The sequence below is a fragment of the Bemisia tabaci genome, chromosome 6 (assembly GCF_918797505.1).
Source record: "Bemisia tabaci chromosome 6, PGI_BMITA_v3".
In the NCBI taxonomy this organism is placed as follows: domain Eukaryota; kingdom Metazoa; phylum Arthropoda; class Insecta; order Hemiptera; family Aleyrodidae; genus Bemisia; species Bemisia tabaci.
Window position 1 is genome coordinate 14,205,759 of NC_092798.1, and position 13,780 is coordinate 14,219,538.

General features: G+C 36.0%; 1 protein-coding gene across 1 annotated transcript; it reads left to right on the forward strand.

The window, feature by feature from the left end:
- Nucleotides 1-66: 66 nt before the first annotated feature.
- On the forward strand, nucleotides 67-12,265 carry Brd7-9 (Bromodomain containing 7/9). The gene is made up of 12 exons (XM_019060920.2): nucleotides 67-381; nucleotides 1,801-2,069; nucleotides 2,724-2,862; nucleotides 4,504-4,754; nucleotides 5,086-5,393; nucleotides 5,855-5,969; nucleotides 6,378-6,561; nucleotides 7,347-7,482; nucleotides 8,093-8,358; nucleotides 9,303-9,452; nucleotides 9,870-10,045; nucleotides 11,884-12,265. The coding sequence occupies exons 2-12, from the start codon at nucleotides 1,818-1,820 to the stop codon at nucleotides 12,070-12,072; spliced, it is 2,166 nt and encodes a 721-aa protein (XP_018916465.2). The 5' UTR covers nucleotides 67-381; nucleotides 1,801-1,817; the 3' UTR covers nucleotides 12,073-12,265.
- Nucleotides 12,266-13,780: the final 1,515 nt, after the last annotated feature.

Here is a 13,780-nt window from a genome sequence, read left to right on the forward strand (position 1 = left end):
CTCACCAATCAACCAAAGCGGTTTGTGGCGGTTTGTGATGCATTTTCGGTTGATTAGACGGCTTGCAAAAAAATGTCAACATTGCATGCCTGATAATATAAAATTTAGTTCTTCAATAGTTTTTAAAGTAATTTATCGTTCATTATTACACCGCATCTTCTCAAAATGTGCCCAGAGTTTCACCTTCTAAAATAATCTAACCATTTTCATCCGCAGGAAGTGGTATTTATGCAAGTGTAAGTGCGTGTCAGTGCCCAAACACCGAAGGTTCCAGTCTACTTTGAAAAGACTTGATTTCTGCAAACAAACTGGCGGCGACAGGGTTTAGCGATGAGGCCGTGGGGTCAAAGAAGCATAAAAAACACAAGAAAGAGAAGGATGGTAAGGACCATGTAACTATCTACTCATAGAATTCTCTGCAAGTTTCCCTCTGTCTGGATGGTGGAACTACGTTCTGTTTACAAGGGCAATTTTGTCACCTTAGCGAGGACTTTGATGAAGTAGTTTTAGCTCACTAGAAAAACTTTTCTCAAAGCCAAAAGTGAGGACATCCTGCAACCCTTGATGACTTTGCCAGATGCTCGTTCTAGAGCGGACTCATCGTATGTTGAGACGAAAGACAAGTATAGTTTAGGTCACCAATCGTCAGTGGTGCCATCTGACTGCATGTATTTATCTGTTGAGTGGTGCTGATTTTGAGGTAATCAGAGATTAACATTTGTCCCAAAATGAGGTGTGTCATGATAGACAATGGGCTTCAACGGAAATTACCTGGTGAGGGCGTTGCGAGTTTGACGATTGTTCTTGAACCTCCGTTGTACGCTTTTCACCCGGTAAAGTGTCATGGCGGTTCAACGCTTACCGCAACAGCTCAGCACATTTTGTGGCTGGTGAATGGAGCATTGAGCATTGAGGAGGTAAACTAAGTCACGTGACAGTACCTAGGCCTCAGTTGGACAGCGGGTAACTCTGCGGGTAATTCACGGAAGTAATCTCTGTTGTCTATCATGAACGCATTTATATGATGAGTCTGCTTCAATAGTTGGTTTGAGGATTCTCCATGAAGACTAAGCAACATGTTGGTCGTCCAGATCTAGTACAGTATTTTCCTCTTTGGAATTCTCCAATGGAACTTAAAACAAATATAGCATTGAATTTCAATGTTCCGGTAACTTTTATCCCATCTGAGACTGTGAAGACAAATCCTTTTTGGTAGGCTATTGGTTGGTACTGCTTGTCTTAAAATACCGCTGTACACCGATAAGGCTTCTCTTGTTTAGAATGGCCAGCATTTTCAAAATCGCAAGAGTTCCAAACTTAAGCATTGTTGCCTCTCTAACCAGTTTGTTGGGTCGCTTAACAAGTAAAACTAATAATCGTGGCAATTTGTTCCCATGAGCGAAGATTTGCTAAAGCGCAAACCCAAATCAAAGCCACTCATAGTTGCGGAGGGTCAAAAAACTAGGAATTTATTTAAGAAACTTGTAGGAATTTACGCTGCCACAAGTCTTGAAGAGTAATTAAGGCCAGCTGAGTTGGGAACAATGTTTCAAATTAATAATGCTCCTTAATTGTGATGTCTCTTCAAGAGTGCTTACATGCCTAAAATCCTCCCTTTAAATGCCTGGTGGCACAGGCTTCCAATGGGGGCTGTGTACTATTTTCGCATGATTGTTTGCCGCAAGTCAAAAAATGAAGGTAATTAAGGTCGTTATAGCTTATCTACTCAGCCACCTTCTATCCCTTGTTTCAATTTTGTTCTTTATTTGAGTTGTACATCTATTTTTCTTTCATTTCCAGAAAAACCCGGTCTGAAAATGATTCTCAAAGTTGGAGGCTCTTCAACGCCAGAGCATAGTATTGATTCACCTATAGCTTCAAATTACAGTGTAACGCAAACCACTGGTGATGAAGAATCAATGCACTCTGTTGGCTCCTTCCAGCAGAACAGCCGCCAAGATGACTCTATACTTTCAGACAAATCTCATAAGAAGCTTAAAAAGAAGAAGAAAAAGAAAGACAAAGATAAAGATAAAGACAAGCATGACAAGAAAAAGAAACACCACAAAGTAAGTTTACAGTAAATCCGTCCACCATTGATATCGATTGGGAAAAAATGAGCTAAACTTTATGGAGACAGCAACAGAAAATATGAGCCGAAGACCTATCAATGCAACGATAATCTAAAATTTTCCTTTGAAAAACCCTCATATGATCTCCTAACTAAACTAATAGTAAAAACGAGTAATTATTATATGAGTAATTATTGATAAGTAAATATTAAAATTATTAAAGTGTAAAATTTACTCTAAATACACATCAGTGCATGATAAGTGCATGTCTATAGGTGTCTATAGGTAACCTCAAATGGAGGTTTGACTTTATTACTTACAAGGTTGGGCAGGTTAGATCAATAGAATTGTAAAGTTCGGACAAACTTAGGAGAGAGTTTGTAATTTCTTGGAAAAAGAAGTAGTCAACTTGATACTTCCAAAGTACGAACTAAAAATAAGTATAATAAGTGTTGTCAATGAAAGAATCACAACTCCAATCAAATGACTACAGTTACATAATTTTGAATGATTCTCAACTTTATAGAGACAGCGACAGAAAATAAAAGCCGAAGACCTATCAATCCAGAATTGATTTTTATGGTATTTTTGCTTTGGATATTTCTGTGTTTTGTGTTCTGTGTTTTTATTCATGCATTTTGCTGTTTTCAGCGAAAAAAAGTGAAGGATGAATCAAGTCAAGATGATGTAAGCCTTCTTGGGGACGAGTCTCTACTAGAGCCACCCACCAAAAAATTAATGAGTGCAGATCATGATAACTCCTCTTTTGATCTTTTAGATACTAATTATGGTAAGTTACTGTTCTTGCTTATTTAAATGTTAAAACTAGGATTGGCTCATTAGTATAGATCCTGTTTTGAACACACTGAACAATAGTATTTCATTGGACTAAGTGAGTAAATTTGCTCATCCTCAGGAAACCTGACCGCAGTGCAGATTTTCTGTCAACAGCAAAAACACTGCTTCTCCACTCAATGTTTGGAATTTTTTTCTTCATAAACTGTTTTATCACAAGAAAACCAGATCACCATTATACTTAATTTTGTCAGTTTAAGTTCTTCGTACCTAGTTTGCCATATAGTCTCACTAGAACTCTGTAAGATGAATTGTTGTTAGTTTTTCCGTTTACGTATTAAGAATTTCCTCAGAAATAAATTGAAAAAATCCAGAATTGATTTTTTCGGTACATGGTCTGTTCAATAAGTTTCAGGAATTTTGCGATAAAAATCGGAAAAATGGTCCAAATTTGATCTTCTTGGTATCAATGAAAATTCAAAAGAAGTACAAAAACACTGCTTTTTACAGAAATAAAAAATATTTCTTGATTCTCAAGTTACAGCAGCCTTAAGTGAAAGACTCAAAGCCAAGCTGCGATTTTTAGGATTCAGAAATCAGTAATTTTTTTGTTTGGACGCCAAAATGTTGTAATTTGTTGCTTGGACGATCATATAATAAAGAAAAGATATTGACGAATAAATTATGAAGAATCACCTGATATTTGTGTCTCTTTACAGCTTATCTCCTTCAAAATACTGGCCTTGGCTGACGATGCATTTCCGCTAACGATCCGCCAAATCACAGAAGGCTTTTCGAAAAATCTCCAAGTTTATTTTTCCCAAAACTGAAGCAACCTTTTAAAGGTCAACGATTTGAATCTGTGGACGATGTTCAAACGAACACTATCCGAACGTTGCAGCACATCAACTCGGAGATTTTTCAAAAAGCCTTCCGTGATTTTGCGGATCGTTGGCGGAAATGCTTTGTCAGCGACGGCCAGTATTTTGAAGGGGATAAGCTGTAAAGGGACACAAATATCAGTTTATTCTTCAAAATTTATTTGTCAATATCTTTCTTTTATATGTGATCGTCCGAGCAAAAAATTACAACATTTTGGCAACCAAAAAATAGTAACTGATTTCTGAATCCTAAAAGTCGCAGCTTGGCTTTGAGTCTTTCACTTTAGGTTGCTGCAACTTGAGAACCAATAAATATTTTTCATTTCTATAAAAAGCAGTGTTTTTGTATTTCTTTTGAATTTTTATTGATACCAAGTAAATCAAATTCGGACCATTTTTCCGATTTTTATCGCAAAATTCCTGAAACTTAAAGAAGAGACCTTGTATTTTTGCTTTGGACAGTTGATGTAGATTCAATATTGAGCCATTGGTGCCCCAGCTGAAAGGAATATGTCACAAACACTAGTGAGAGGAGTGTTCTACAAATATCTGGTGAAAGCATGCCCAAAAAGTAATAAAATAATATTGATGCCTAAATGTCAGTTGTAATTTGTGTTTTGTATTTCTTTTTGTGCAAGACTCAGCTCAATGAACTTTAAAATATGCTGAAGACTTACAAAATACTTAATAATACTTGCAATGAAATGTTTGTTTTATAAATTACTGTAACTTTTAACCGACCTTTTTTTTACCAGGTGATGCTAGTCCTAACCGCAATTCAAGATCTTGCGTTGCTCGACAACGGCAAGAAAAGACATCATTCCAAAAACTCCTGGATCACATACATCGATGTCTAGAAAAGCGAGATGCTCAACAGTTCTTTGCATGGCCTGTCACAGACAACATTGCTCCTGGATACTCAGCTATCATCAGTCATCCGATGGATTTCAGCACCATGAAACAAAAAATTGACGATGATATATACTCTTCACTGCAAGAATATATTGTAAGTTTTCCCCTCCGTACCAAACATCTCTAATCTATTTACCAAAATTAGACCGATTCTTGTGTTGTCCTTTCATAGCCAAATCGAATGACATCCACCTAAAATCATTCACTTTGTAAGAATTTTTAGTGCATTTAATGGTCAGTGGTCTTTATACATACATATAGCCGCTTTCACAGTGCAGCCTTGCGCTCTGCGACATCCAATGGCCATTGCTCCCTATCCTCCCAGAAATCATCAGGCAATTGGTGCCTTCTGAACAATGGTCTTTTTAAGATTACTTATTTTCGTCTCCTTCTTGTAGTAATTTTTTGTTCATCTTGATTTGTAGGAAGACTTCAAACTTATGTGTGGCAATGCAATGGTTTATAATCATCCAGACACTATCTACTTCAAAGCCGCCAAGCGACTTCTTCATGCTGGTGTGAAGTTGACTCACCCTGATAAAATTCGACCATTGCGCACAGTTCTTCCTTTCATGTCTGAGATCCCTCGACATCAGTTGGGTTTTGATGTTGGATCAGAGGAGAACGATGATGTAGCCATGGACAAAGAGAATTCTGTGGATACCCCGAAAGAAGTAGAGAAACCCAATGGAGACGTGAAACCAGTTCGAAGAGGTCCAAATTATCTTCCAGAGTAAGTATTTTCCTCTTGTCATTTTTTATGTCCTGGGTCAAAATGCTTTTGATTGTGCTTGAATTATACTTAATTTTTTTTTCCTTCGAAATCTCAAATCTATGAATATTCTCAATCCTGAAAAAATTGCCTTTTCTAGGATTTTTAAAACGATCATATTTTAGAATATTTCTATTTCTTTTCTGGTAGTTTCTCTCAGGATCATTGGACGGATAGATCTTTGAGATGTTGATTTCCAGACTATCCATTTGCATTATACGCATCTACATCTCCCATTTGTCTTTTCATGAAGATTGTTGAAATTGAAGGTGTGAAAAAACTACTCTCATCTCTGAAACCATTCTTATGATTTCTTACGGCATTTGCAACTCCTAGGAAGTCCTTGATCTGGGATCAGTTCCAAGACCTCTTCCCTGTTTCAGCTGACCCCTCTCACCTGAGATGTTTTTCCGTTGTTTCAGGAGTAAGTTTGAAGCCATTCCAGATGATTTGACGCCGGATGAGTTACTGACCCAATGCCAGAAAGCTGCAGCAGATGCTGCCGATAAGTTAGCAAAGAAAAAACCCAACACTAAGGTATTGTACCACTTTCCTCCTCACTTACATATCTGCATTAAAAATTGACCTCTACCTTATCCATCTTTTCTATTCATTTCTTCATCTCATGGTGACTAATTTACCTTTGAAGCTTAGACACTGAAGGTGGTCATATTCATAGGTATCCCCTTTTTAAAATTAGGTAGATTTCGTTGAGTAAATTCAAAAAATTATTTCGTTAAGTAATGTCTGAAGTTGTTTTAAGTTTTATCATGAAAAACCTATATATTCTCATTAATTAGATATTCTGACATTTAAATCGGTCCTCATCAATTTGTTTTTGTACCGTTTTTTGTTTTGTTTTTTTTGTGTGAATTCATTGGCGACACAATAATTGGAGCATGTAACAGTATCTAATGAAATTACTTCTTGTTCCTTTTTTAAAAGATGGGATTCCTCAGGCAATCCAAAGACGGAACAACCTCCCTAGCAATCATTGTTCCCAACGATGGTATTGATCCAGAAACAAATGAACGTCCAATATCTCTTGGTGCTCTTGTCGGCAAGCTGAATCATGGAACAGGATCTTTGCAAGGTTTTCGTGAGGATAGAAGAAATTTGACTAAACCAGGTACAAATTACTCTTATATCTCTTTAAATTCTCTAAATCTAAACCAAGGACTACGCTCGGAATATCACAACTTTTCAGCTATCTAAATATTGATAGCATTTGGTGTGTTGCTCCTTACTGCTTGCTGAGCAAGATGAATTTTTAAAATTAAATTATTTGTATCGCAATGTTGAGATAAGTGGGTCGGAAAAGTGAATTTTTAGCCTTCTTACACGCATTTTCTAATGGAGATGTGAAGCCGTTGCTATTCCTGCGTGAACGCTTTGCTGCACGGTTTCTCACAATTCTAGATGAAACTTTGATTTTTCTATATGTGCATCAATTAAACCCAAATTTTATTTCTAAGCTCTTGAAAACCTCCAGTACCTTGTTTACTTTTCAATGGTTTCAAATTGATGCATGCAGTCATGCTTGTTAAATCCAATCTCCAATTTGTGAATATCACTTCTTTGCATTCGAATATCAATGAATGAAGAACCTTATTTATTACACGCCCTCAGCACACAATGATGATGTGTTATGTCCTTTACATGGAACATTCAATATTTTTACTCATGAGGCTTTATTCATATTGTCATTGATTTAAGATAAATGTTTGTTTCACATCTTCAGCACTGCCTCTATTTACCCGTAATAATTTCATGAGTATTGCAGCAAGTCAAGTTGTGTTTATATAAAGTATGTAATGTAGGATGACTTTTTGTCTTACTTGTTGGTTTGCAGTGCTTTTGATTTTGTATTAATCTTGGTGTAAATTTGAACTCTGAAATTTCTTATACTTTCAGTGAAACCTCTGTATTACGGAGCTTTTGGGTCTTATGCTCCCTCCTATGACTCAACGTTTGCCAATTTGTCCAAGGAAGAATCTGACCTGGTTTATCAAACGTACGGTGATGACACCTCTGTCCAATATGCTGAAAGGTATGAGCCACATTATTCAACCACTCCTTTTAATGTGGGGCTGGTTCTTTCTTTATAAAGTCAGTATAAGCATGCTAGGATATAATCATATAAATTCCTCTGAAGGAAATAATTTTTTTAACGGCAACAAGCAAAGCTAGAATTCTTAAGGATAGCTTTTTTGCTGCAAAGACTGTTTTCTCGTTGTGACTGCTGCAAGAGAAAGGTATAACAGGAGCTTAACATTCGTCAGCCAATCACATAAAAGGAATCTTTTTGCAACCATTGAGTTATTACAGGTCATAAATATTCAGGAGAAACCTCGCTATTCAATTTCTGTCTATCAGGGGGAAAACTTAAAGTAAAGAAAAAAGAAGAAAAAAGTCTGGATTTTCTGATCTCTAAAGTTTTTTTTGACTAAAGTCTGTGTGTAACTAATTTTTTGTCGGAATAATTCTGAAAAATACCGGATTTCTGTAACAGGTACATAAACCAGAAAATTTCAGTTATATGTAAAAAATATTTGCCGATTTGCCTAAATCTACGAGGTTAATAGTTTTGCCTTGTTTGTAACAAGCTTTTTACAAGTAATCAATCATTGATCTAATTTCCCTGTCTTTTTTTTTCACAGCATATTAAACTTTGCCAAAGACAGCGATTACACTCTAACGATGGTAGATAATTTATTAGATCTGTTGACGGGCGGAGAGCATAGAAAGACTAAGAAAATAATAGATGAAAAACGGAAGTTCAGGGAAGAGGAAGAAAAAATCAAACAACTAATGGAAAGCAAGCCTGCTGTCAATAGTGCAAATAATGGAAATGTGAAAGTTGAGTTAAGCCAGCTGAAGACTTTATCCGACTTGGGAATTGATACGAGCTTCCTCAATTCTTTTGGTAAGGCTTTGCTTATTAAGTTGATGTCTCAAAGGACTCTTGTAACAAGATTAGATTATTTCATGCGGTATCATCACTATACAGGATCTTTAAGTTAAAATGAGAAAAGAATAATGCTCTTCTATTAATAACATTTGAAAAGTCTAGTAGGGAGTGTTCAAAATTTTTTACATCATTTGTTTTAAAAAATACGAACAAGTTTGAACCTCAGCAAAAGTTGATAGCCTAGAATTGCAAATGGAATTTAAATTTTAGTATGTAACTATTTTTTTCTCTTTTTTTCTGAATGATATGTTTTGGTTCTTTGTTGAGCACCAACCAAAATACTCCTGTTAAGTGCTCCTCTACGTTGCTACATAGGAAGTACATACATGTACGAATTCATTCGTTCTGTTACTCTTTGTTCGTCAATCCAGAAATTTAATAAAGTCTTTTCTCAAATTGGCCCTTAAGAAAGAAAACTGTCAATCCAAATGGCTTTCGGCCTAAGTATCAAGGACTGTTTAAGAGAAGATTAGGTAAATGCAAAAATACTCTTACTGGAAGAAAGAAGAGAATCGTTTTAATATTCATCCTGATAAAATGTATAGTCCTTACTTAAAATGAGTTATCAAATTGAATAAATATGTAATGCTAATCATTTATTTATTTTAAATTTTAACGGTCTCATTGAAAGTACATAATTAATCAGAACAAAATAGAAGTAATGAACAGATTTTGCAGGTGTCATTCTACATTTTTTCATTTTCTATAAAATTATGAGATCAAAACATGAGAATGGGTCGATGCCTTTCATGCCACCGTTAATCCAATGCATAGTAAGGCTAATATTGTCCACCAAAAAAATGCCTATCCGCTGTCCCTGCATTAAAAGCTGCGGACCTGTTTATCTGAAGTGAAGTTTTTTTTTTTGTAAATTTTAAAAAAGAAAAAATTGTTTTCAGATAACGGTGACTTTGATGTCCAAGAGCGACTTGACAAAACCAACGTTTTGATTGACCGACTGCATCAAGTGCAAAGTGAGAGATTAAGTGCTCCACCTCCTCCTCATCTTGCTCATGTTCCTGCCCCCAATGAAACCGAATGTATTCTTGGTAAGTAGTAATTTCTAGCAATCATATTACTGAATTTATTCTTGAAAAGCCTGATCCATTCTTGGTTAATATTTTTTGGAATTAATAACTTTTTTGGTTCTTCTCCTTCACCAACCACATCTATTTACGTAAGTTTAATAGTTAACTCTAGAAACGTATGGTCCGCATCAGACATTGGTCCAAGCATCAAAGGCAGAAGTAATTAAGTATATTTTTTGCCTAAGTGAGGTATGATTTTCTTCCTCTCCCCTTCAAAAAAAAAAAAAAAAAAAAAAAACCCTTGTTCACTGTAAAATCATAAGTATGTACTTTTTTTATGAAGGACCTATAGTACCTCAACTAACAAACCAACTTAAATCTATTCCATATGTGTGAAGTAAACTATTATACTTTAATTGAATGCCTCATTTTTTTCAGCTGATAAAATTACTGGTAGTCTATCTGATCTCGCAAAGAGGGTGCCTCCGGGTGCAATTGCGTCCGTTCCTGGTGTTCGAAAAGCAATGGGGGTGGCAATCGAGCCGCCAGTGCGACCAGTTGAGTCTATTGAACGAACAGAGACCTCTCCGGCTGTGGATTCATCTCCTGCTCAGGTTCGTGGAGAAATTTTTCCTAGTTTCTCTAACAAAATTTACTATCAAATTAAGTTTTTTGCTCATGCATTGTAGCTCCTAATTTTCCATGGTTAATTACGAAAACTGTGTGACTCCATTTTGTTATCTTGGAATTCTCTTGTGCTGTCTAATCTTTCGCCAAAAAACCTAACATTTTAACTTGAAATCTTGCTGTCCATCCATCATACACTAAGCAACATTTTCAGAAAATTTCAAGAAAATATATTCAGTTAACCGGGTTTCATATGAATTCACTCTTTTTATCTGGATAAGTGCAGATACTGTCACTGCTAACTTATCAGATAGCTGAAAAGGGCAAATTTATTCGAAACAGGTCCTTTTTTCTGTTGAAAATTCAAAATGTCAAAGGAAATTTCCAACATAGCAAATGGTGCATTCAGGACACTTTTTTAACGTTCATCATCATTTTTTCCAAAATATTAGGGGGTTGGAAGAAAGTTGGGTTTTCTTACAACTTCCACTGAAACCTCTTCTGGCCCTTGAAAACAGTTTGAGAACTTTTACATGATCTTACATTTTTACTTTGGTTACATTGGAATATAATACTTTATTTTCATCTTACCCCTGATAAAAATCTGGAGTACCATTTTTATAAAGACTCATCATCACAATATGTATAACAGCCCTCAAAGCAAAAATAAAGATAATCAGTATCTTGTCGAAATCCAGAGAGTTTATGTTCCTCACTGGCTGATAAACTCTGATTCTCAAGGCAAAAATGCAAAGTGAATTCAAATCACGTAACACTCTTGACTTAATTTAAACTGTAAATCCAAGTCATTTCTATCTGTTTTACTTGTATGATTTCTTAACTCACTTGTCAATAGAAGAAAGAAATCAGTGATAATGAGTCCAGAATTGAACTTAGAAGCATCAATACTGTCTTCTACTAAAAGTTGTTGAATATTTACATCCGCTCTGGGTTTAAAGTATAGATTTTTCCCAGTTAACAAACGATATATCGAGAAAAAATTAATTAGTTTGTACTAGTTATTCCCAATTTGAAGTATGATAATCAGGTACACAAGTACCATAAGTAGGGGTGGTCATTATTATATGTATGTAAGTGATGCTGTTTTTATGGTCTGATTAACCATAAATATCTCATCCATCTACTTATAAAACAAGCAAAAGGCCAACCCTAATGCCCTACAAAGGAAATTGGAACATATCTTACAATCGCCCCTCCCTTAAAAAAAAAAAAGAAGAAAAGACCCAGAACATTGTAAGCAGCAATTCTAAAAATTACGTAGTTCAATTACGTTTATTGGGAAAAAAGTGTGGTGTAAATCAATATATGCAAAAATTAAGTTAGACAAAAGACAGAGAGCCAATCGGACCGCTTTAAACCGAAAGGAACCAAGCCTTATCAGCTATTGCCAAATTTAATGTGGCAATTTAATTTTTTACATGAAAACGGTTGCACGGATTCTCATACAAATTTCGGTGAGTTTTCTCCATAGTACAAAGCAAATTCCTTACAATTTTTAAAGGAATCCGCACAAACGTTCTCTCGCAAAAAAATAATTTGCCCAGTTAAATTTGGCAATAGCTGATGTGGCTTGGTTCCTTTCTGTTAAATGCGGTCCAATTGTCAAACAGGTGAGATTAAAATGGCCCTTACAATTTAATATGAAGCTCTCATAGTTAAATGTATTTCTTTTTTTACTTCTGGATCTTAATTCTTTCACCAGAATGATTTAATTTTTAAAATTGATAAAATTTTTTACCTTTTAATGATTCACAAGATTTACCGAAAGAATTGTATCAAGATTTTTTTTCCATTCTTCTTACAGAACACCCCAGTTACAACTGCCAGCAATGGATGTATATCCGTCGAAGGTGGACCAGGTGATGTTGTTGTAGGTGTGGACCTCGAGAGCGAACTGCGGGAATTTCTAGAATCAGATCCAGCGCTCAGTAGCTTCCCGCTGCATGATGATGTGGACGATAATACAATTGAACAGATGTTGTGCGAGTCTTAACCTCAGAAACCCTCTGTCTTCGATCTTAAATTATTTTGATTTGTATATAAGGTGTTTTTAAAATTCCGACTTGCTCAGAAGAGTCAGGAGATTATCTTTAGTCCACTCCCTCAAGTATTATGTTGATAATTTTTTCCTGTACTTATTTTGTTTGTGTGTATAGTTTTAAAATAAAATCACAGTTTTTTACGTACTTAAGTACTCTTCTCCTTTTTTTCCATCTTCCCATGTAGTGTTAACACTCTGCAACTAGTTTTTTACTCCTAGTTTTTTTCCCCTTAGTTTTAGTTTTAGTTTTTTAGTTCCTTTTGCTAATAACTGTTAATAAACCACCAAGGTGTCTGGTCTGGAAAGTCTAGTAATAGTACTGATTTTTTGAGGGCACACAGTGGATCGAGTCAATTAGAGTGGTCGGACACGAAATTTTCAACAATAAATATAAATTTTGATGCTTGTTTCGTCACATTTTAAGTTTCAAGGGGTGTTTGTAGAAGAAAATTTCACGAGGAAAACAATGAAATCACTTTCCAATTGACTCGACCCACCGTGGGGCAGTCCAAAAGTACTGAAAAAGTTCGGAAGTTCCCAATAACGGTCCAAAATTTTTTGCATCATGCTACAGGTGTTTATAAACCAGCCTGGAAAAGATGCAATCCGCTGGGCAATGATTCTTAGTGCAGTATTTTCCCGATCGAGAGTGTAAAGCAAATCTATCCTCAGGCCACCAATGAGCTTTGAATTTCCTGGCTATGCCATTTTTCTCGCGATTTGCGCGTGCGTTTCAACAATTTTCGAATTTTGTCACTTAAAGGCACCAAAAAAGTACTGAATTTTCTTGCTTATGAGGTACTGAATTTGTTAAAAAGGCACTGTAAAAGTACTTAATATTTGCCAGCCAGTTCTAGTAGACACCCTATTTAAACGACACAAGAAACCTGGCATGGAAAGTTGGCAGTTTTGAAAACGCCTTCAATTGTGGCGTGATACCTCACGCATTCCGGAAGGTACGAATAGTTGTATCGTTGCGCCTTGGCAGTGCCATGGAAGATTGTAATACCTATTGAAGTAGCTTCCGCCCTGGCCTTGTCGGTTATTATTTCCTTTGCCGCTATTGTACAGTTATGGCCGCATAGTTTACGTCTGTTCAAGCTAGGATTGGATTTAGCAAATGAATACTTTTTATAAAAGAATTAAAAGTAAACAAACGGTAAGAAATACAACTGATAAAAGGAACTCAAATCAACAATAAAATACAAGAAAGTACGGTAAAAATTGTGTAGAAAAAGCTGAAATAGAACGTCAACACATCCGAGAGAATTACATGCTCATTATCAACTGGAACAAAAGCTATATAAACTAAAAATTGGACGTATTTCTGTCAAACAGATCTAAGCGCCTAATTGAGTTCCCTTTGAGGAATTTAGAATACCGGATAGCGCGTTCTGTCAAACGGAACTAAGCGCCACCGAAAAGCAATGCGAGTATAGGACGGAATCAGCCCGACGCCCTGTTCCGCCGCCAATCCAAGCCCCCCCCCCCCTCTCTACCTTCCTCCCCCTCTATGGCGCTTAGTTCCGTTTGACAGAAATACGTCCAACAAAAACAAGGAGATGTGCGCATAACTGTTGCACTTGCTCGTAAGATCAGTCATTCTATTTGGACGGAGTTAAACAGAAAGGAACCAAGCCACATCGGGATCGAACCGAGA

Bases quoted from the DNA above. Each gene is read 5' to 3' on its own strand.
- Brd7-9 (XM_019060920.2), top strand. From the start codon at position 1,818: ATGATTCTCAAAGTTGGAGGCTCTTCAACGCCAGAGCATAGTATTGAT. The intron at 2,863-4,503 runs GTAAGTTACTGT...TTTTTTTACCAG, and splicing joins TCTTTTAGATACTAATTATG to GTGATGCTAGTCCTAACCGC. The intron at 5,394-5,854 runs GTAAGTATTTTC...CCGTTGTTTCAG, and splicing joins GGTCCAAATTATCTTCCAGA to GAGTAAGTTTGAAGCCATTC.